This window comes from Camarhynchus parvulus, chromosome 5 (assembly GCF_901933205.1).
Source record: "Camarhynchus parvulus chromosome 5, STF_HiC, whole genome shotgun sequence".
In the NCBI taxonomy this organism is placed as follows: Eukaryota; Metazoa; Chordata; class Aves; order Passeriformes; family Thraupidae; genus Camarhynchus; species Camarhynchus parvulus.
In genome coordinates this window covers 43178963-43204369 of record NC_044575.1, presented here as the reverse complement: position 1 = coordinate 43204369, position 25407 = coordinate 43178963, and the positions used below count along the sequence as shown (strand labels likewise).

Below are 25407 nucleotides of genomic sequence, written 5' to 3'. Positions count from 1 at the left end.
TCAAGGTTAGTACAGGATGTATCCTTTTTCCCATTATAAGCAAGAATCACCAAGTATGCAGGCTCAGGATCATCAGCATTTTAGTGTCAGAATTTGTCTTTCCAGTGCACTAGATGACACTAAAGATTAGAAATTTACATATAGATCTACAGAAGAAATTATAATTGACCTAGATAGCCTTCTACATAAATTATTCTAATTTGACAGTGGTTTTATAAGGTATTTGGCTAAAAAGATATACTTTAGGATTCATTTCAAAATGTGAAACTCTTAGAATAATTCCCTCTGAAGAAGACTGTAACTGGATCCACAGATTATTCCAGTCCTTTTAAATTCCCATGCAATTTACATTCTGTTAATCTTTTTTATAAAGAGATGCATCCAAGTACTCTTTAAGGATGTGGATACCCTATTAAAACTATTAATATAAAATCTTATCTAATATGCAAAACCTTTAGCATAAACTTTGAATTTGCCAAAAGTTACAAAAGCTTTTGCTTTTGTCAGTTTAATTTACGTTTCTAACACTTTTTCAGGAATGTAGAGCATGTAGCTGGTGAAAAGAAACTGTAAAATGTGGATCTCACACTCAGAGAGCAGATCCCAGTCCCTTCTGTGCCATTCACGTTGCTCAACAGGCTCATAAACACACCAGAGGCCACTCAGCAGGGATCCATTTGCTGATGCAGGTGTGTTAGATGGAATGTTGCAGAAGCATGTGGCAGGAGTGATGTGTGATGCTGAGGAGACGTGACAGGCACCATCATCATCCATCACACTGCTGCCATCCTCCCTCTCTGCAGCCCCTGCTGGGCAGGGGACGCTGCATGGAAAAATCCTTGTGGGTCACCACCAGAGGACTGAAAGGATTTGTCCCAATTTGCCTCTGCCCTCTTGTCCAGCTGTCCTGAGAAAAACATGCACATGGAAAAATGGCATATACTTCATGTGATTGGCTCCAGCCAGGGTAGTCAAGCAGGAAAAACAAAAGGAAAAACCCTGCAAGCAAATCCAACAGACCATTACCAAAGACCTGTCAGGGCTGGAAGCAGTTAGAACAGCAGATTATTTAGCATGGCTAAACGATCTTTCTGCAGGACGGCTTCTGAATCACAATTTCTGAATAATTATGAGAAATATCCTGATCAAAAAGTTTTTAATATCATTGTGTTCATTAGAAAATACAGCTGCATTTTACAGCAAACAGTAAATTCTAACTTGAGGAAATGCATGTTATTTCAGTCCTATCATACTCTAAACTAATGCTGTTAGTGTTTTACTCATAATTTTATTATTTGCTATGGTTATTTCACTTATCCTTTATCAGCTGTCTAAATCGAAATTCAAATGCGTGCATGTCATCTTTTAGAATCAATGCAAAGAAATCATTAATTCTAATTTCTTAGAATTTCTTTACTACTTCAAATTAACATCATTCTTTCACACACTGTTAATTTTTCCCCCCATTCAACTGGATTATTAGGGCTTGAAGAAATGTTTCTCTACACAATTTGTCTTCTATAGTAATGTGGAGAAATGTCTACTGTGATATTTTGTTTTAACTGACCAGCATGCAGCTTTCCAAATTCACTGCAACATAGCAGAGACTAGTTAATTTGGGGAAGAAAATGGAAAAAGAAAATTCAGATTTTTAATGAAAATGTATGAAACAAAGAATTTTTTTCAACCCAGGCAAAGATTTTCTAATGGTGTACTAATTTAGTCACTTAAAATAAGCAGCAACCCTAATTGAATCCCACAAATAGAGAAAAAATAGAAGAAATTTTTGCATCTTTATATTTACCACAATTGTTTGGTACCTAGGTCTAAACAGAACGCTTATATTTTGGCCCATATTTATTTAAAAGACATTTTTATTTGCAGGATTTCTGTCTTTCAAATCTATCTCTCTGTCTCTACCTCTGCTTCAAATACTAAAACAGCTTTGATGTTTAGAGTAGTCTGTTAGTGGAACTCATAAACTAGAAGGAACTTCACTATTTATATCAGTTCATTTACTGTTACTGCAAAGTAAAACATTAAAATAATATTACCCACCAAATTTCTAGGTTTTCCTGTAATAGCACACTGTCTGCATGGCTCATCTCAGAAAGATATTTTTCAAAAAGCTAGATTAATGACTTAAGGAGGATGAGTGGCAATGAAAACTCCCTTTGGGCTGCTGCACATAAACGCATTTTCTCACATATAACAGAAGTGCTCATTTGGGGCATTCCACAAAAATCCTGTAGAAAAATCAGGTTCTTCATGAAGCAGAAAGTGAAGAGTGAATTAAAAGACAGATCTTATGACAAGGAAAAACTGTCAAATACAGGGAAAGAAATATAGACCACAGAGAAAAAAATTACATAGACAATCAACAGTAATGCTAATGATGTAGAAATATCTGAATTTTCCCCTTCTTGTTCTTGCTGGGTTTCAGTTTCATACTGTCCTCTTTCACATTCTCCTCGGTCTACACTTTACTTAGAGACCACACAGAACAGTCCTGCTATAAACTGATTCCTCAAATGTGCTTTGTGCATTCCAAAGTGTACTCCAAAAGGTGCACACTGTCTGTTTCCAGGAGCTGTGATATTCTTCTCTGTAATTTTCAAGTTTTAGTGCATAGGCTGTCAAAGCACATAAATTGTTGAAAAACATGCTCTTACTGACATTGCAGTTCTTAAAAAAAAATCATGCTACTCGACCTCTTTACTCTTTTGAACAAGCTAAAGTGGAACTAAATTGATGCAAAAATCCAGATCAAAAGATCAGTAAAGGACTCAACATAGATCAGTCCATAATTGTACTACAGATATGCATTACATATGTCTATATATTTGTATATTTGAATATACATAAGCATAAAAGGTATAAATACAGTGTGATTGTGCACATGTTTATATGTGTGTGTGTCTCATGTGTGTGTAAAACAGTGAGAAACCAATAGTGCAGGAGACAGGTACAAAGCAAATTAGTGCTTGAGCAGGCCAAAGATGCAGACAATCAGAAAAGAGCTTAGTTTTTCTTGATTTAATCTTAAATGTAAACACTAATAAATCAGATAACCATATGAGGCATCAAGCTGCAATCTGTCCTGTAAGCCAATCATGCTAAAGAATGTTAATGCAACATAAAGGAAATGAGGTAAAAGCAGCAGAAATTGAGAGACTGGTGCCTCTGGATTTTTCAGAGTCTGGATATGAACCGAATTGATATCACAGTAGAAGATGTGACTTCATGAAAAATGGTTCACTGTATTGGCAGATTTTCTGTAGCTTAGTTTTGCTGGGTAATAATCACAGTTTGCAGGTATAATGGTTTTGCAGAAACCTTTTCCTTGTGTTGTGACAAATAAGCAATAGTAAAAACTGCTTAGTTTCAGGTATTAAGGAAAGAATTAATTTGAGAAGAAATAAGGGGAAAACCCCTGAAAGTAGTGTCTGATCTGATGGCTGACGGAATGATCAATCACATCTGCTGTGGGATGGAATCTTGCCTGCAAGGACCTTACTAATATTTGCATTGATAAAGGGAGAGTCATCAAAAATGTGACCTTTCAAACCTGCCTTGTTGCACACCTTCTTGAACATTGTGATGCAGCTGGCATTCTAAAACCTACAAGAAAGAGTAACTAAAGATGCACAAAACAAAGTAAAACCCAGGTCCTTCCTTGCTTTTATGGGCATGGGTTTTACCTTTTGACACAAGCCCTCCAAGAGCATGGACCTCAGTGAAGGCACCTTAGTAGGGTTCTGGACAAACCAGATATCCTATATAATAATGCAGAACACCTGTAATTTGCTGCATCCCTCATAATATGATTCAGCTCTACTTCTACCAGCTTCTGTAGTCATCAAAGAGAAATGCCATGACTGCATGAACATTCCTTCTGTTCTGGTCACCTTGTTTCTTGAGGGAGATCTCTGTGAAGTAGCTGTATTTCCTCCTCGATCTCTACAGAAAGGAATCTGATACTTCAAAGAAGAAGAAACCTTTGTTCCCTTTTCTTTGTGCAGCTGCTAATAACAATCTGTAAAACTGAACCTATGAACCCAAAGTTCCTATGACCACAAACCTGAGTTTACTCAGCATTACTCAGTATTTCTAACTCAAATTCTCACCATGACTATTGTAACTAAATGTTGAAAAATAATTCAACTGAAAATTGATATCAAAATTCTTTAAGATAATTTTTCTTAACTTCTTAAATTTTGTCTTTTGATAGAAAGACTAAACAGTTTTACTGATGTAATTACAGCAGAAAATAGTTACAATTTGCTCTACTTCAAATTTGCCTCATTTTTGTAAAGTTAAATTACAAAAAGGAAAGCCAAAACAAAATCAGAATGCTCTAGACATATGCTTGCTACTTGTTTCTCATGAAAGCAGGTATTGCTCGTAGTCTATTTGTCAAACTCTTTATATCTGATAAAACAAATCAGTGCATGCAAAGACTTCAAATAAATATCATGACCAATTAAAAAAAAAGAAAACTGGCTTCAAAACTAACCTACAATGAAGATGTAAGTAAAAATCTGTCTAAACTAATTTCTTGTGAACAGGAAATGGAATATATCCTCCTAGTGATGGGAAATATGAAAAGATTCAATACTTTTAATTAACCCTTTTTTAAATTGCCTAAAGTACTTAACTGTATACAATTCAAAGAACCACAATAATATTGAATATCTCCCCTTATTCAGGTTTCTACTTTATTTTTCTAAGTAATGTATTCTTGATGACCCATATGTGCTTTTTGTCAGGTAGAGTGTTTTCTTCAAAATGAAATAATGTGCATGCCTTGTTTCTGCAGTCCTCACTTACAAATACATGCTAATGCCCTGCTTGAATAAATGTCATTGTTCACATCAGCATATACTACAGAACTTGACTTCACATCAACTCTCAAATTTTCTTAACATGTTTCCTAAATGGAGAGAAATTCCTATCATTTGCATTGTTAGTCACAGAGCAATGAATTATGTATTTGTTCCTGACCTGTGAATGCCCAAAGCAGCTTGTGAAAATATATGAGGTCAGGATTATAAGACCATCATTTGAATTGTTTGACTTTCTAGTCAAGCTAATAATCACTCTTCCTTTCTTTTTTCTTTTCTTTTTTCTTTCTCAGTATTCATACATGCATTTTCAGTCACATTTAGCCATAATATGAGGTTATAATCAAAAAAAGCACGTGTTTATGTGAAAAAAAGAATATTCTTGCTATGCCCACTGGCATATTTATGGCTTTAAATGTCCTTGTGTTCCATGGCTTTATATTGGCCAGTGTTGCTCAAAACATACTTAGCTCCCCCCTCATTTTCTGCACAGTCTTTTTCACAGCTTTCCCAGCTTTTCATAAGAGAGGCATGGGGCTTCTGCCTTATTCAGTTGATGTATTTCATTTGGGGATACATAGTGTGAGGTGCTATACAATGTGTCACATTGTATGTTTTTAATAATCCTTCTGTTATATGTTATTGTGGTTTATAGTTGAAGGCAGTGGGGTCAGGATTTCACCATAAAAATGTGCTAATTTTATTCAAGAATGGCAATTATTGGTAAAAATTTCACCAAGTCTCTCTCTGTGTAATGGAAGTATTTTAGTAAGCTTTAGTTTCAGCCTTTGTTGACAGTGGCATTTCAAGTAGAATCAAAATATTTGTTAAATACTTTAATGGTGGAATGCGGTACCATAACCCTTCTTCAATGTGGTACCTTCTCCATGTGGTACCATAACTCTTCTTCAATGGAAGAACTCTTTTAAAAGTGGAATATTCAAAATTTTGACTGAACAATAATGAAAAATACTCCTCCATGTGCCTCCATCCCCTCCAAAGATCTCCCCATTTGAGAGATCTTTGTAGTTAAATCCTCTACACACAAGAAATTTATACACAATTGCACATGCATGAAAAATTCCAGATAACTGAGCTTAGAAGTATTGAAAATAAAGTTTTATCTTTGCTACAATAAATAATTTTGGGTTATTAAAAGATTACCTGATGAAGTCAATGGTTGCAAACTCCTTCTTTTGACAGAAAATATCATCAATTGCAAATGAGTCCCTCATTGTCAGAAACCCATAACTGATGGCAGGCGTTTTTCATTTTCATTATCTCTATTGTCCACCCTCCTGCGGTAAGGCAAGTAGGTTTAGTTATCAGGGTCAAATGTGCTTCACTAGAAACATCAAATATGGGGAGGCACATTACAGGGGCAAAGAGGCAGGGCTAGGTGAGGATATATTGTACACCAGCCCTAGATAGTTTTACATGATACTATGGGTTAAGAAAGAGAGTAAGATACTTTGTGGAGGAGCTGTGACACCAGAAATATTACATTTCTAAGTTTGAAATAAAATAGCACTCAGCAGCTTACTTTCTAGTAAAGCAAAAAATTAGTTTTTGTATATAGGAGTAGAAGAGGGGTAATTTCCATTTCTAAGTAGCTAAACCATCTCTTTATATATAGTATATATTACCATATATGTTATGTATAAGATTTGCTTTATACAAAAATTTATTAAGGCTTATGTATTAATGTTGTGCATTCTGAAAATTCAAGAACAATTTTGAAGGGAGAATTAGAAAAAAAAGTCATATTTCATGTCAAGGAAATAGATTAAATAGATAACAATAGTTAAAAAACAGATTCATGATTGTCATGTAATAAATGTCAAATGCATTTATCAACTGGCTATGCATATAATGAGTCACAGCTTCCACATATATATGTATTTGTTATTGACATGTGTAGCTCCTTAAATGCACCTATTAATTGCAAACACTGGAGTACAGTCTGTTCTCATTTTACATTGCTTTCCTATATGCATATTAGAAAGAGATAACTTTTTAAAGATAAGATTAAATCTGAGAAACTGAGGTAAAAAGTTATTTAACTCTCTGAGAGACAAATATTATTTTTCTTTTAGAAACTGAAGAGAGGATTGAACAGACAGAAGTTTCAGTAGAACATCTGAAAATATCTCCATGAATGAAAGTACGGAAAATGGGTATTTTTTGTCCCTTTCAGATACCCACATCCTTATTTTGATTAGCTTGCTAATATAAATACAGCAAAGTTGTTGTATTTTTTAAATAACTCTTTACTGAATATGTCAACAAGATAATATATAGTGTATAGTGAGGTTTTGAAGTTAACAATGCGTGCAACATGGCAGATTGCAGAAAACAGGTAATGCAGACTTCAAACCATCTATTTTTCCATGTTAAAGATAGAAAGTATACCAAACACAGAACAGAACCAAGTGTGCATATCTCAGTTTAAATCAATTTTATGAAAGATTATCTTCAGATATTTGGGATCAACTCATGATAACAATTTGTTTAGTAGCTTATCTGTTTCTGAGAGGATCAGAATTCAGCTCTCGTGAGGCACATTTCCACAGAGCCCCAGTGTAATAAAAGGTTGCAAATCTCTTCTGTGCTAGTTTTCCGTATGGACTACTAGCCAGCGTCCTTTTAAAGAGTAAAACATTCTCTGCTGTACAAAAGTTTAATGCCAAATGCTTCAATATTGCCTGTAGTATCATCTGGGATACAAAGTGCCCTGTTCAATAGAGTTCAGGAAAGGAGTGATCATCAGCTTCCTAGGATTATCTCTGTGTTTAGAAGAGAGCATCAGGCAGGATTTGATGAGGTTCAGAGCCAGTAACTTTTGGTTTTGGCACTCACTTCTGTTTTGTTTTTCCACTGAGCTGTAAAGATAAGTCATGTGTAAAACCATTATTCTCATGTTCTAAAGAAAAAAAACTTTAATATCTCCATGTTAAATTTAAGGTGAAGAAGTACTATAAATGTAGAATTCAATGGGAATTAACCACTTTACTGTCAAAAGCTGAGACTGAACTTTCACTTCAATGCCTTTATTAAAGTGCCTTATGTAGACCCTTAAAACAATAATATCACTATGCATGAAGTTTTTCTGTTTGCAAAATTTAAATTAATAAATTTTTCAGAGGGAGAAACTTGTTCTCATGAAAAAAAGAAAATTCTTCCGAGAAAAATATAGTTGAATTACTCTAGTAGCAAATATCATATGCTACTTCATTTTTCTGTTTTTCATGATATTCACTGTAGTCCTTTATTGGGTTACATGGAAAACTGCTAGTATCTTTTCGGATGAAAGTAGCTTATTCCCTAAATATTCTTATAAAGAAATTCAGTAATAATGTTCCAATAAGAACCTGTTAACACAAAGTCCATGCATTAATCTGGTGTTTGTTCTGCTAGCAAGCCACATGCAAGTAGCACTTATTAAAGTGATAGAATCCATGAAAATTAGGACCTGTTTGTAAATATATACGTCTTCAGAAGGAAGTCAAGTACTGGGAACTGCAGTGTTGTGATACTTCTTTAACACAATTTCACTTAAATGCTTATTTTATTCTACACCAATCTTTCTGCATGTCTGTGTCAACTATTAGCAGTATATAATGGAAGATGGGTGATATTTTGACTGAAAAAAAAGAATTGTCCCTAGATCCAATGAACTTGATCAAATCAGGACTTAGAAGTGAACATTTTGAGTGAGTTGCACATATACATATTTGGCACTTCTGCTCTATAGGCTTTAGTTATTATATGCGGTTGGATATCTGCCCTAAGTGAAGATCACCCGAGTTTTACAAAGCCCAAGGAAAAAGCTACTAGTCTTAAACTTTATATTGCCAAAAGATTGTTGTCCATTTTTAACTCTGACTTTTTCTACATACTTTACCAAGTGAAGTTTACTTGCTAAGTGCTTATGTAGGTGGGAACTGAAATGAAAACCCAGATGTTTTGAGAAGTCCCAAATTCTGTTGTAGGTTGAAATACATTAACCCTTTTGGAGTTAAGGAACAATTACATAGGAAGAAACATTCTTCAAATTGCAGATATGACCCTTCAGTTGACTACAACTCCGAATTTTTTTAGATAATATTCCCAGCTCTATCCAGAAATTTTGGTATAAGGTGCTAGCAATGTTTTTTCAGAAAAGCCTTTATAGTAAAGAAACTTTTGTCAGTATCACATACAAAATGATTTTTTTTTTTCATACTGAAGAGAAGATTAGAGTAGGCTATCTTTAATATCATTGTGATTTTTGATCTAGGTAAGTGAGTCATAGTTTACATATATATATATACACATACATATATATGTTTCATAATTCAAGATCAAAATGACCAGTTTGTGAATGCCTTCTCTTTTCACCCTATTCTATAAGTAACCAGATTTGTTGTCATCAGGTTGGGCTTGTGGATCATTCACCCACAGTACAGGCCAAACTCCCTGAATATTGCTATGAATAAGGTGCCTATAGTATACTGGAGTCTAGAACAGAAGATTCCTCCTGCATCAGTAAATACTAGTCAGCTTGTACTTTCAAATGAGGCCTTTTGAAACCAAATGTCCAACTAGTTATTTCATTGAAATTAAATACTATGTCCACATCCAATGGGAATCACTGGCTCTGCTTAACTTCAAGCAAACTCCAGCATTCAACAGAAGCGTGCAGAAGCACAACTGTTTGCTGCTTGTCTTTTGAGCTGTGACATCTGAAATATGTTAAACAAAACAAAACAAATAAAAAAAACCCCCAAAACCACCAAAACAAAAAAACAAACCCCAGAAGGATAAACCTTATCATCAGTAAATAGATGACAGAAAAAACCCGTCCACTTTGCATAGACAATTCTACCTAGAATTATGCTATTTGAAATTGTATGGTAAACTTTTAATCAGCCAAATTTTAGTGACTTATCTATTACAGCAGCCACACAGGTTGCTTAGAATACCCGCTATAGATGGAGAAAATAGCTAATATATAGAATATAGACTGGAATTTCATAATGTGATTTTAAAAGGTGTTGCTGGGAGGATGTGGTTCCTTACAAAATGCTTGTACTTTGCCATCAATCATAACTGGGTTCATTTTGTCATTGCAGACAATTAGTGTTATCATGTAATCTGAATTACAGAAAATACATGCTCATAGACTGCTGAGTTTCAAGAATGGGTTGAGTGAAATGAGTGAAGGAAAGGATTAAAACCCTCTCTTCCAGCATAAGGAGCTTCATAAAGTGAAAAGTCCAAGCATTCCACTGTGAAGGTGCTTCAGCCTTTACTTCAAATCCACATGCAGAAATTTTCTCTCTATCCCTTGGTGATCACCGTAAAGCTTTCTCTCTTTGGTTCCCTACTACCTCTGGGAAGTTTTGTCACTATCTTTTTTCTTTTATTTTTTTCCCCCGATGTTATGTAACTTTAGCTTGTCCCCAAGCTCAGGAGAAAATTAGCTACATTAAAAAAGGAAACTGAAAAAACCCCAAATAATTAGATTCCACCACATTTCTTGCAAGTCACTGATTTTGCAGAGTGGGTGAAATATTACATAATTTTGAGAGCTGCATTATGGTTTTAATACAAGCGTGATATTTTGCATGATGCATGTAAAGCTCAAGGACTGAGAAGAATCTGAGGGTATAAAAAAACAAATTCTAAACCCAGCTACCACTTGTGAAGCAGAAATCATTATGGAAAACTCGAAAATGCTTAAGGTAAAAGAAGGGTAATTCAGAGGGACACTGTGTACCTGTGTTCTCAAAATTCCCCAGTCAATCAAATGCTTAGCTAATGTCAGTCTCTGTATACTTTAATTGGGAAGGAAAAAAAGCAAAACAAACAAACAAACAAAACCCACAAAGATTTGTACATGATTTTCCCCACTGAAGATATTTCAGTTTATAATAGCCCTCTAGGTCTTCCCAGAATGAAATAATTTTTTACAATATATTTCTTGTTTGTTTTCTCTTTTTGTCTTTTTTTTTCTCCTATTTCTCCATAGTGAACATAACTCAGGCCCTTAAGTCAAACAAGGCTTGAACCATACAAATTATTAACAAAACCTTTCCATTGCCTCTATATTTTGCACATTTTCAGCAATATGCACTTTTAGATTTCAAATTACATGAACACATACATGAGTACTGCAGAGCTGGGAGCACTCAGAATTTCCCTCATTCTGGCCTTACCTGAACATGCTATGTCAACAAATGATGCTCTATTAAGAGGTGCAACTTACTGACAGCTCTCTGTTATGTACTGTTACATAACCTTCATCTCCCACTGAGAAGGGTCAGAGAATGCCTAAAGCTTCTTAATCCTAATGAAAAGCGCAAACAGTTTCTGAGATAAATTATATAGTATTGGGGACATTTTTTGAGCAACTTTTGCAAATAGAAATCAAGGCCACTTTGAGTTTGACACCGAGTTCTTTCCACATTTCCTATTCCAAGTCGATTGAAAGAAAACTAATCAAACAAGAGAGTAGCTTTTTTGGCAGCACTCAGAACTCCAGCTTTCAGCTGGAGGAGAGAAGTGCAGACCTGACAAAGAGGAAGGGATATATTTGCAATTGTTTGAAGCTCAACAGCAAATGCTGGGTTCAAGTCAGAACAGTTGTGCCCATTTCATCTGCATTGCTTTTATCTGTTCCTAGTGACCCTGTTTTAATATGCACTTATTTTCCTGTATTCCAGGACACCTAGAAACTTTACATCCCTCAGACTACTTCGACAGCAAAGTGGTTAATGTTTGAAGAATGAGTCATTCTTTCCTTTGCCATGACATTGGGTTCTTATTGTACAACCCTGTACAGTACTCAGCAATAGTTTTTAAAGATTTAAAAAGCAAAGAGTTACAAAACCATTTGCAATTAACTTGAAATAGAAAAGATAGCACTTTTTTTTTAAATCCCATTATATAGTACACCGTATAAATTACAGAGTATTCAAATGCATAAATGCATCTGTGTAACATTTATCAAATGTAATTTTTTTCATTATTCTTGGGGGGCTTATTTTTTCTAGAGTTTTTTCTCCTTGTCCTAGAGACCCCCATGGTCTCTCACTATCACGTATGACAGTGCTCCAGGTCTGAGACGTTGCTGTTGCAGTATCGCATGTTGTTGGGGATGTGGCAGTCTGTGTAGTTAATGCCCCCGTTTGGGGTATAAATGGGCTGCAGTCTGAAATCTCCTTTAAGGAGCTGATCATTATTTAAGGAGACAATCTGGAAGCTGGTTTCCGTCATCTCCAGGATGGAGTTGTCCTTCTTGGTCCCTGCCTCACAGTAGTCGTCTTTCCGACGGCCCCGGTTATATTTCCACTTCTGGGAGGTGTAACGACCTTTTTTGTGCATGTGCCAGCAAAAAATGCTGAGCAAGACCACGAGGACAAATATCACTGCACCCCCAATCAACCCTGCCAGCAGAAATGGGGAGCCTAGGTTCTGAGAAGTCGTCTGCTCATGGCTGGAAGGGATGTTACTGCCATTGAAAAAGGAAGCCTTGGTTGTGGCTTCTGAACAGACAGTGTCTTCTCCAGTCCGGTAGTTGTTATAAGCATCCAGTGGAACCAAACAAATCCGGTAAGTGGATTTGGGCTCCAGATTTACCAAGCTTGATTGCTGCTTCTCACCACTAATTATTCGTTCATGAACAATTCCTCCTACCAGACTATGGCCCATTTTAACCCATGTGAGTTTATATGCCATCACGGTAAAAAGTGACATCCAGTTGACTTGGATGCAAGTGTCATTCACAAAGTGGATGGAGAGCTGAATCCAGTCAGACAAAGGAGGTGTCACCCTTTCTCTGTCCTCCCTGTCAGGCACAGTGGGGAGTGTGGCTATGATGGGAGTGAGAGGATTATATTTACTACTTGAGGGAGGAAATGATGGGCTGGGAACTAATGTAGTTGGCATGGTTGTAGCTGGGACTGGGGTGATGATAAGTGGCAGACCAGGGGTGGTGGTGGGGCATGACAACATATTCATATTGAGCTCCCTGACTGCCATACCTCGGACCTGCTCTGGTCCCTGGCACATAAAACCACGTACATTGATGGAAGCAGGAATAAATTTGAGCCATTCAGTGACCCACTTAATGCTGCAGTCACACAACCAGGGATTATTCCTTACAGTGAGTTGTCTCAGGCTATGGAGATTATCAAATACTCCCTTTGCCAACATCCGAAGTTGATTGTTGGAAATATCAAGACGTTCCAGTTTGTGGAGGTTTGAAAAGGCTGTAAGTGGTATATGGGTTATCTGGTTGTCCTGCAAGTAAAGTCTTAGCAGATGTGTACCTGGAAGATCAGGAGGAGGGTGAGTCAGTGAATTCCGAACTATTGAGAATTCCTTGAGCTTGGAGAGGTGGCTAAAAGTGCCTTCAGCTATGCCTTTATTAGTGAGGAGATTGCCATCCAAGATCAGACGCTCCAGACTTGTAAGATTCTGGAAGGCCAGGTCTGAAATGACGGCAATTCGGTTTTCGTCTACGCGAAGTTCTTGTAAGTCCAGCGGAAGGCCTACTGGAACACTGCTTAAGTGATTCTTGGACAAGAACAGAAGCTTGAGGCTGATGGCTTCCTGGAATGCCCCATCCTCAACGCCAACAGTGGAGATGGAGTTGTCATCCAGGTGCAGTTCTTCCAGCTTCAAAAGCTGAGCAAGAGCAGCACGTGAAATGGTCTGAATGTTGTTTTCCTGCAGGTGGAGAACCCTGACATTCTTGGGCAGGTTCATGGGGAATTCGTCCAATTGATTGCCATACAGGTAGACTGTGTGCACAGACTGGACATTGTGCAACTCTGCAGGAAATCCAGCATTATTAATTTGGTTATTATGGAGGTAGAGGACGGTTACACCCTCCGGTATCCCAAGAGGCACTGAGGTCAAGCTTCGTTCATTACAGTAGACAAAGTTTCGGTCACAGCGGCAAACTTTTGGGCAGGCCAGAGTTTTGGAGACCTGTATGTAGAGCCCCAGGGAAAAGATAAGCCATAATTTCATGAGAAAAGCCCAATCTGTGGGCCACATTTTAGTCCACAAACCCATTTCTAATTTAAAGAAATAAAGTACCAAAGTGTTTAAGAACTGATAACGATAATAATGCACAGGTAACAAAATCTCAGGTCATTAAAATTGGCTTCTCTTTATGTCCAGTGTTCAGGCCAGAGTTAAAGTCTTGGAGGCTAAGCATAAAGTAATCCTTTTATAATTGGCCTGCCTCCTACTTCTGATAAGGAAAACACAGTCTTATTAGCCAGGGTTACAATGTTTGCTGCCTTCCTCCATGTGTGCTGAAAGAACCAGTAGCCATGTCTTTGCAAATGAACCACAGGTTACTTTAAAGCTACCAAAGGTCTCTGTGCTTGGAGGTGTATTTCACTGAAGTCTGTTGGCTTCTGTCAGCTTTCTGAAGTCAGCAAAGTCCTCATATTCACTATCTGCCAGATCTGGTCTGCCTGTGGAAGGAAAGAGAAATGAAAAAGCTGAATAGCATGAAACGTTTAATAGGGAAGATTAAGCCCATTAGAAGACTATTCTAAGGCTGAGCTCTTTATGGATTTCGGGGGAAAAAAAAAGGGAGGGAAAAAAAGGCATTAATATTAAACATTAGCTTAATATTACTGCTAAATAGTCTTGAAATAGATTTGATGCAAAGTCATTGCAATGACTGAAGGAATTTCTGTGACTTCAGTGAAGGCTAGATCTATTACTTTCATTTGCATACTATACCTCCAGTCTTTGTCCTCTCACAGTCTGTTTAAAATTTTAGAACTAAAAACAACCCAAAAACCTAAACCATTTAACTGGAAATTTTTGCTCAGGTAATTATTTTACTTTTGCAGAACCACTGACTTCAATGACTACTATTCACTGATGCCTGACAGAGTAGACTGTGGGCTGTATTATTTAATCACATTCTATGTTTTTTTCATTTTCTACCAGACTCTGGAATATTCTGCTTCTATTTCTGTAATACCATTACATATACTGTCCAAATTAATGCACACTGCCAGATTATTTTGTCTTGCTCTAATGAATTAGAGACTTATGAGAAGAGTCTTTTAAACAAGTATGGTAGTCCATGAATATAAGATACCCTGCTGTAAGGCATGTACTCGCTAAAACTATCATCTTGATATTGGTTCTGATGTGAACAGTGCTGTCAATAGATTCCACAACTTGCTTTCCACTAAATGAAACAGGCTCACATTTGCTAAGTTATTGTTTCAGGAGATCAGCTCAAACTGTGGCAGTTTTGCAGAACACTTCCTTTGAAACCATAAAGGTTAGATATGGCTTTTAATTTTGCTACACAGTTATCTTTGAATGGCTACATAAACAAGTGTGTTAACTTTAGTATAGCTGAGTTCCTTAATGTGTATTTTCATCTTGTAAGCATACTTTTTATGTTCACAGCTACTATTTATTATTCAGATCTATAACCAAACATTCCCACTCTCCAAAGCATGCAACGAAAGGTACTGTGTTGTTTGATGCTGTCTTATCTTGTTATAGGTTGTTTCCAATGATTGTCACCCCATCCTCCCCTCCAAATGCATAGCTGGACCTAATGAAGGATATCAGCCTTGGCAAGTACAAAGCACGTGCAGATCTCAGGGTCTTCAATTACAGTGACATAAGCACAGTAATTTTCCAGGTTTTGTTTATCCAAATCAAAGCTCAGGCTAGGATTTCAAGAAAATAGAATTTTAGTGAACAAAAATCCTGTTTCTTAATAGCGGTTGATTTTTTTTTTATTTTCTTTTTTATTATTATATTTATATTTATATTTATTTAAACAAATTAAGAACATCCAGGTCATTCAGAAAGAAACTTACTTTTCATACATAAAACCTTGTTAGTCTGATACAGCTGTGCAGTTTAAAACATGTCCCTGATGCTACTTTTTGGGAATCCCATGGACTGGTAGTGTAGAAAGCATCCTTAGGAGTCAAACTGTTCTAACCTTTCAACCTTGCACTTGCAGATTACTGTATTTATTTAGGGCATCATCAGATATCACACTCAAGGTTAAAACAGCTGGAGATAAAAAAGTGAGATCCTGAAAAATCCTGTTTATCATTTTGAATTCAAATTTTAAAGATATTTAAATGTAATACTGTAATACAGCCTATAATGTATTGTCCTTTTATAGAAACAGTAAGATTAGGTACCCCACTGTTCATGGTTTACTCTCTCACAGGCATATTTCAGTCAAGACTGATTTCTTTCCAATTATGCCAGATGACGTGATACTGTAGAGAAACTCTTAACAGGATTACATTCTAACATGAGCCTAAGTGTGACAGTTTATCCACCTTTAATATGGCCTGGCTCCCATCTAGATCACAGTGCTCTGATCCGTCATGACACTCTCTTTTAAAATGAGAATGGATATGCAGAGCATCCTCCGAGATGCTCAGGACCACAGAGAGGAATAATAGTTGTTCTCTCACTTTCCTGTCATTGTCAGAGAGAGATAGCCTGTACCTCCTCACAGATCCAATACCCTGCACTAAGCTCACTTCCGAGTCTAAGTCCAGTTACTGATTAAGTTTTACTTCACTCCTGGGTACAATACAAAGCCCAGCTAAGAACATGCAGCCACAGGCAGCTGCAGTTCCTGGTTTGCTGGGAATATCCTAAGAAGGGACTGTCATATTAAAACTGATTTATGCATTCACCTCATTCTAGTACTCTGTACAGTATACTTCTCACCTAAGTAGATGTGGCACCTGAATTAAAGATTTCAGTAATGGTTCAGATATATTAGGTCAAGCACACAGCATTTCTCATTAGATATTACAAGAAAAAGAGCTTTGATTGGACAGTAACTTAAGCAGATTCTGGAGTTTCTCTCCTTTTCTTGTTACATGGATTTTGCTATTAGAAATCTGTTAAAACTTCCCTGTTTTCTTCCCTCATGATGGAAAGAAAGGTAGTCCTCTTATTAATGCTAGTATCCTAAACTCTAGATAACAGTCCTTAATAAAGTGATACAAAAAATCCAGTACAGATTATATGTGTTTGGGACTACTCTTGATTGTACTAAACAAGAGTACAAGGACATATCTAACTAGATATTTATGACCTCATGGTTGACTGTGGTGTGGCAGAGGTAAAGAATGAGGAAGTAAGGATAAAACTGAATGTATTTAAATTACTTTTTTGGGAAGGGTTTTTCTTTGGTAGTCTTTTACAACTGCTTAATACTAACTTAAAATAGGGCTCAGAGTTGCTGTACTTTTCGGCATATCTCAGGGACCCTAATGCAAAAGTGAGTCCTGTGTGTCAGAAATCTCAACCCCAAAGACATTAAAAAGATTGAAGAGTTGGAAATCTACTTGATTAAAAAAAGAGAAACTTTTTGAACTTAAACTCCAAAGGGCTAGAAAAGTATAAACAGTTTTTTTCTTCAGTAAACTGCCAAAACTAAAGGCAGGCAGAATCACTCAACTTCCCCTCTCCCCACCATTCCTGGCATGCTGGCTTCCTAAAGCAAGCTCTGTTTTCAATATGACTGCAAATACTAAATTGAGTCTCTCTACAAATTTACTGATTTTTTCAGAAGTAGAAATTTGGAAGTGGAGGAATTAAAGGCATTCCTTAGCTATTGTGATTGTAAATCTTGAGATTTGACTGATAAGCCATAGGTGGCAATAACTTTGCTTATTTGAAATGAGAAAGTTCTATGAACCAGTCTAGGTAGAGAAGAAGGCAAGTGTCACAATTAACTTAACATTTAAGAAATTATCAGGCAAGCGCCTCAATAATAACATAATAACACATCTGTCCATCAACAATTTGGTAATTTTTGTTTCTATTTACTCCCCTGTACACTTGATTTCTATTATTTCTCACTATATCCTCCTTAGACACAAGTTGTGTCTTCCAAGTGTGTAAGACATTTCCTACCTTACTGCAGCCAGGATCTTAAATCCCATTAGAATTTAAGGAATGATACAATGAAGTTAAGAAAACTGCTTTGAAATAGATGAGAAAATATCACGTTTTAGGTGGCCAAGTCTGAAAATTTGGCTTAGGAGTTCCTGCAATCAATGGAAATATTTGTTTTCATAACTTACAATGCATTTCTGATCAACATTTTTATCTCACTGTCTTTTTTCAAACCTGCCTTGTTTAAACTCCCTTTTGGCTGATGCTAGCTGGAAAAGAAAAATTCTGTCTTTATGTTCTGGGTTAAATATAAGGTGTTTCGCTTAAAGATGTTTTAAAGGTTGAAACATCTGGCTGCATGTTGGGAAGGTAAAAGTTCCTTATTAGTCGTACCTTTACTGGTCAGAATCCTCCATACAACTTCCAGCCTTTGTCACACTGCATAGCCATGCAATAATTAATATATTACCGAAAGTGATGTTCAATTATAAATTTGTGGCATCTAGGGGAAAAAAAAAATCATCTCACTAGTAGTCTGCTTAAGGAACTTTTTCCTACCTCACGACTGGTCTACTGCCTCAGTGGCTCTGCCTACGCTGTCTAAAGAATCTCCAAAGCTCCCTCAGAATCATCTTTCCCATTTTTCATTCTGCAGTCTTCCAAACATGCAGTCAGGTCCCTGTGGCTGCCTGAGAACCTAGTGATATTCAGGGAAGATAACAGAGAATAAAGGGAGAAGATAACATGTGGAACCAAGCCTGCATAGGAATGTTACCTATGGCAACATTGGTTACCTATAAGCACAGAGTTCTGAGGTGTTCCTAAAGCCAGGTTTTCTGTCTTCATTAGCCTAATCATGGTTTATATTAAGGCTACAAATTTTTCAGAGGTAATAAAATTAAGAATGCTTGGATATTCTTTCCTTCAAGGAATACTGAAAATAATAAAAAAATAGGTCAAAGGAATCCAGGCCTTTTTTTCTCTGATAGCCTAACAAGTTTGCATCACTTTTCCCAGCAGTTCATCTGTTTATCTGGGCCTGAGCGTCATGCAACATAAATTAAAAGGCAAGCAAAGCCAAAACCAAACAGTCATACTTAGTCTTTTCACTATTACAGTCAGTGACTCTTAGCACTAAACCATTTGGGATAAATTTTCTTGGCTGTACTGCAGACCAGGGTTATAATCAAGTCATATAATCTTACTCTACATAATTATAATACACAGTAAGTACAAAACTATTATGTCTGGAATTGAGTGACAAACAGAAAACAAATCTAATTCCTTTCATATGAAATCTAGTACAGAGCTTCTTGTTCTTAAGAAAAATGTCCCTGTGTATCTATCAAGTGGTAACAAGAAAAATTACAGAATAACACCTGACATATGTCTTTTTTCCATACAAGTAGAGCTCATATCTGTGAGTGCACACATTAGTGAATACCCTGGTGTTTTGGTTTTTGGTTTTTTTGTTGTTGTTTTTTTTTTTTTTTTTAATGATTAGGAGCCTTGGGTGATAGTTTGCTGTATATATTTCTCTATGAGTTACTTGGGTTCTAACTTTGTGCTCATATTTTAGTAAGAGTCTGTAATCTCTGCATCAAAGGCATGGGGAAAATGGAATCAAACTCCTTTTATAGGAAGCCTTTTTTGCATCCCTGCTGTACTGGCTGCTTCATAGCTATGAGTGTGTATTATGTAAGAGGAAGAGGTAAGGAGGAAGAAAAAGAGGCGAAGAAAAAGAGATAGAGAGGAAGAAAACATCCTTGGTGCCCTCTTCTAAAATAAGTATTGATGGCAGGATAATGGGGAGTCGCTAGTATAGGAAGGAAACCTTATAGTGTATCTGTACATTGTTACAGAAAACTGAAGTCTATATGAACAGATTTCGGCAGAGAAAGGCGTTACTCTCTTTGCAATATTGTTAGCAAAATGATTCAGCAAATGTACACATCTGAACTCCTCTGCTTTTTTCTACTCTGATCAGGATGTTTCTGGTTTTACTTGTCAACTTGCATTTATAATTATTCTCAAAACCTCAGATCAGGCAGCCTGAGGATGCAAGTGCAATTGATTTGGACCTGCCTTGGTGGAGACAGGAGAAAATTTAGAGTGGTACATCTTGCAACAACCAGTGTAAAGACATCATTTGCCATCCTTCTCTTTCTGGTTCTTCTGTAATCTTCTGGCCCTCCAAGCCTTTTTTCTCTTTCTAGCTACATTCCTGCAAATTATTATGCGGACACATTGTCCAGAAGGATGCAGGCTTCAGGAAATCCCTTTTAAAAAAGACATGCTATTATAGTGAACAAGAGCTTTGTCTTTGGAATTTTGGGTAGTGTACAGGTTCAACAGAACTCTGAAACAGCCCAATTCTTGACTGCCAGGAGAGGGAGCTAATCCAGCAGGAAACTTTCTCTCCCCTGAATAAACAAATAAATAAATAAATGTGGGACTTGTTTTCTTCCCACTATGTCTGTCCTCACACATTTGCACACACTTCTTCTTCAAAGCTGTCTGTGACTGCTGACTTGTTTGATGGTATCTCTGTTACACACCTGACAAACTGAGTTGTATAGGACTTGGTTACTGGGAAAATTAATGTTCATGTATTCTTATAAAAACACTATTCCCAGCTTCATAGTTCAAGACTTCTTTACTTGTGGGTTACTGCAGAGTGAAATTGCTTCACAGGCATGAGGAGGCATGTAAGAGGGAGGGAGACAAAAGAGAACAAATAATGGAAAATTGATAGGTTTTTGGGGGAAAAAGCTCAGATAGAACAGATTTTTTCCTTGCAGTAATAAGAATCAGAAACAGGTCAAGAGAGAGAACCTACTACAAGACATAATCACTAGAGTGACTGCTGTACTCCAGGAAGCAGAGCTGAAATAGCTACACGATCAATAGCATTAATGCCTCAGGTGGGGCCATGAATTCAAGGCTGCCAGTCATCCTGCCAGGCACTGTGCTGTGCGACACATCCTGCTCAGCTCCTCACACTTCTCCATAAATGGGTGCTGAAGTGCCAAAGTTCAGGTGTGGAGACTACCTAGACTAATGTTATCTTCATTCCTGTGTTTAACAGTCACTGAGTAGTAATAGAAGGAAGTTATTCTGAAAATTTGACATTGCACAACTTCATCAAGACTACCTCATCTGTGAAAACTGATAAACTTCTGAGCCCAAAAACAACTGTGTTTGCAGCCTGTGGCAAAAAAAAAGTCCTTGCTCGCACACACATAGGTAAATACAAATTTTGTTATTAAATAGTTTTAAAAATAAGACTACTTTTAATAATAAAACCCATCAATGAAATACTGTAGAAAGTCTAGTGGGAAAGATGTCTATCCAAATTCATGTTTCGGTTTGTCATACCATCCAGTCTTATGTGAATGACTGTATGCATGAATTAATCTGGCATGGACCTACTTCTATTGATCATTTCATCTCAGGAGTTCTAGAAATGGAAAATTGACACCAAGAATATCCTGCCTGTGGAGTCCTGAATTCTAATGTAAGAAAAATCCAAGCCTAATATTGCAACTAATTGTAGCTGTTAGAATAAAAGTTAATGAGGATACACATGGCAAATTAAAAAGTAAAATCTTTAATTGCCTATACATGAGCAGACAGGACTCCATCACAGAACACAAGGAAGAAGAAAAGGTGCAGAATTCCAGGTTTTTAACCAATGTGAGCTTCTAAGTTGTGTAGGACTTCAAGGCAGCAAAAGTCATTGACAGCCCAAGCATATTTTTATAGGGAAATATCCCTGCCTTCATTATAAAATTGCTGATTGCTGAAAAACTACTCCAGATGGTGACCATCATGATATTTTCACTCCAGTGGGCAAAGAGGAACAGATGATCACCTTCAGGACTCATATTAAATGCAGTATTGCACCTACTAGCAAAAGGTTATTGGTGTCTCTATTAACCTTGCCCCAAGGCCTACTTTAATTTTTCACCAGTCTAATGCTGCAGTGTTCAAAACTTAACAAATTTGTCAAACAGAATGATCTGCTTAGTATGGCAGTAAATTAATTCCCTAGTCTTTCATCCCCAAAAGCTGTTCTCATATCTTAGGTAAAATAGTTTTGATGGATCTCATCTAGGACTCCACAACTCAGCAATGTACCATGTGAAGATGTGAAGTTGGTTTGAGAAAATTGGAAATGGCAGATGAAAAGAAACTCACATGAGGAGCTATCCTGAACATTTCAACAAAATACATTTTCATTAAAATATATTATTTCACTGAAGCCAAAAACCTGCATGTAGGTTTGTCAGTTCTGATAATGTTTTCAATAGGAAATGTGCCTGAGGTCCAATGTTTTCTGGTCCTTTGTGACCAGAGACAGAGAGAGAAAAAACAACAGGGGAAGAATAAAAAATTGAATTTTTTACTCGAAAACATAGGTTTGGACACAATTCTACTTTATAAAAGCATTTGTAAAATAGTGTTTACATTCCACAATTTAAAACTGTGAAAATTGTTGTGGAATTATCTGCCTCTGGACAGCTGCACTTAACACAGTGAAAGAAATAGAAAGATAATCTTTCTTTGCCTTCTTGACCATTTTCCAGAGGGCTTACAGCTTTCCTTGATAAAACTGGACATGACTGTTTGAGAAAAACTATTAATACTAAACTAATTTCAAATAATTCCCCTTTTGGAACACATACAATCTGTACTGTGGTTAGCATAATGCATTTTGTACTAAGAAAAACTGATGGCAACCTGCTGTTTCTTTGCAAACAAATTGGTCCCTACCTATAAATTATTCTACACTGTGAAGCAAACAGTTTGCTTTTATCTAGAGATATGTGGGCAGCCTGGCAAAACATCTGTGGAGAATTTGAGAAAGCTGCTTTTAGTGACCTAAGCAGTGAAGCATTGCTGCTTTGGAGACAACATTTTGACACATTTCAAACGTGTTGCATGGTGCTACATCATTGATGAGATCCTGTACGGCGTCACTTCACCTTGTGGGTTAACATTCCTTCAGGATCTCAGACAAATGAGTGTGACATGTCATATTCTTGTCTTCTATACTTGGAGCATATGGCCTGGAAGGAAAATATGGAAGGAGCCACCCCTCAACTTCTCAGACACCTCAATATAAATAAAGTTGAAAGTGTCATCATATGTTCATCTTTCCAACAAAGGCAGATGGAGGTCTCTCCTTCCTATTTTAATATTACTTAGCATGCTGCTCCTTCACAGCTCTAAGAACTACTCCATAAACACTTCTTAGGAGCTATCAAGAAGGATTATTAAAGTTGTTTGCACACTTAACTTCTGCTTCAGAGAACCTGTCATGTATGGTATAGTCTCTTATGAGGGCAGTGAACAAAAGATGTTCCCCAGATCTAGAAGAAATCTTGCTTATGTGACAGTCCCTGTAACAGGCAAATAGAAGGTTATCAAACAAAATTCTTAAATCATTGTCATCAGATAGCCACTTATCAGAAAAGGAGAAAGATATTAAGATGATGGATGAAGAATGTACAGCTAAGCCTCTGAAATTCCTGTTCAGCTAAATAGCTGAATTATTTATCAACTGTACAATATCTCAGCATCAACAGTGCCTGACAAGAGCCTGGGGATCTGGATTTGTTATCTTTTCCCAGTGATCCAATTACACTTTTCCGTATGCACAGGTGGAGAAAGTGCAATAATCTCACTGCACCAGATATGACACAGCACTTCATACAGGAAACAACTTGTGCTCCTACATATCATCAGAAAAAAAAATCAGTTATATTAAACACTAAAGGTATAGCTGCAACTGTAACTTCCTTATAGCAAAACAAAAACGTCCATACACTGGTTATCTGGACACCAGTAAACCCAGTGATTTCCTGAGTACAGAGAGGAAAGAAACACCAGAGGCAGTAGGAGAGAAGAGTTTACCAAGAGTACAGACCATTAGCAGATTTTTTTACCTGACTTACTTTTGTTTGGTTCTGCTATTTATTTTTTGCTAATTGTCATTCAAGATTCCAGTAAATCTATGATAATAACTATTTTCAGTGAGAGAGTCCTGTTGTCTCTTTTTAGTGTTGCTGGTCAAGCACATATCCAAAAAATGTATACATTTGAGGATTAAAAGGATTATAGGATTTAAGAATTTCTTTGTAGCAATGGGGATGTGAGTCTTTCCCAGGTCTTGATTCTGACAGGGAGTAAACTTTTTTTGTCACTTTCCTCTGATTTGGTTCTCATTTAGTGAAAGGCTACACTACTACCTGTCCCCAAGAGCCATTCAGATGTCCAATTTAATCTTAAAAGTTCTTTGAGAAAAGAAGGCTGCGTGGGACAGAATTTAACACAGGGCAGCTTCAGTTTTAGGTACAAGTAGAAATAAGACCAAGCTAGAAATAGTAAATAGACATTTCTAAGCCAATGATTCTCAGCTGTGAGAGAATCCACAACAATCTCCCGAGAACTCTTAAGGGATTACAAAATAATACATACAGGCAGTGTTAGCCAGCAAGAGCGCTGTTCCTGCAGGATGAAGGAGAACCGATGATTCGTTTAAACACTGACTGCAACAGTTTACATCAACCAAGAAACTATCTGCCTTTAATTTCTGGCAGCAGCTCTGTTCCCTGGGGAAGAAGAGACAGAGCAGAGAAGAAATGGTATTTACATCTGCAGTTGTGATTTAAGTCATTTTTCAGTCTTCCTTCTGGTGTACTATTTCATTGAAGGAGCAGAGATTCTGCCAACACAGAAGGTGCTCAAAGACAAAGCAGAGCCAAACAGACATCATTTCCAGAAGCTGGATGTGTTACTCCAGCCAATTTTTATTCTGCCCCATGCTGATGACTGTAGGATCAAATATTCTGTGTGAATAGTTTGACCTGATACACCAAATCAGGTGTATCAGGTCAATCACAAATCTTCTGACCATGAACTGAGAAAGTAATGGCAATAGGTCTAATTTTGTCCACAGTGTAGAGAGTAGAAGCACAGGAGTCTGCCATATTTGTGCATCTATGAAGAAGCAGCTCAAAACAGAATAAAGCCCTGCCATTCTGTCCTGAAGCTTCTATCATTATATTTTCTCAATAACTTCTCTAAAACATTTTTAAAAGAGCTTGACTAGGTTTATTTCAACTATAAAGTTCAAAGCCTTTATGTTGAACAAATTCTGACAAAGATAGAAAAGAACACAGAAAGCAATTCTGCTTTGTTTTTCCACTTCTTCCCTTTACCTTTGAGGTCTGTGTGTGTTGCATCAGTTAATCAAAATTGCCAGGAGGCCTAAAAATGATATAAACCAGGAGTAAATCAAAAAACCATAGTGTTCTGCCATTAAGGATTCATGGTAGGTTATTTTTAGCCATGTGTAGACAGCCAACAAGATACTTGCAAACCACTTAAACTCTCTTAGCAGCTTTTAAGTGGGTTGTAAGAGGTGCAGAAGCCTGGAGTTGGCCTTCAGCTCAAATGCAAATTCCACCTGATATGTGCCAAATAATTCCAGGCAGCAGAGTCCTTATCAATATGTGAACATGTGTCCTTGTGTTACTTTTCAGCACAGTTGTTATTGCAAGGAATCAAAAAATATTATCAGCATTTTGTGCTTATATAAAACTGGACCCCTCAAATGAGCTCAGAAAGGCAGAGAGGC

General features: G+C 36.8%; 1 protein-coding gene across 9 annotated transcripts in view; it reads right to left on the bottom strand.

Annotated features, from left to right (window-relative positions):
* Window positions 1-7713: 7713 nt before the first annotated feature.
* Window positions 7714-25407, bottom strand: part of FLRT2 (fibronectin leucine rich transmembrane protein 2) — a 62428-nt gene continuing 44734 nt past the window's right edge. For all 9 annotated transcript variants that reach the window (XM_030949376.1, XM_030949379.1, XM_030949381.1 and 6 more), the window contains one exon: window positions 7714-14320. In XM_030949376.1, coding sequence (XP_030805236.1) covers window positions 11925-13910 — 1986 coding nt within the window. In that variant the 5' untranslated portion in view covers window positions 13911-14320 and the 3' untranslated portion in view covers window positions 7714-11924. The remainder of the gene's footprint in view (window positions 14321-25407) is intronic.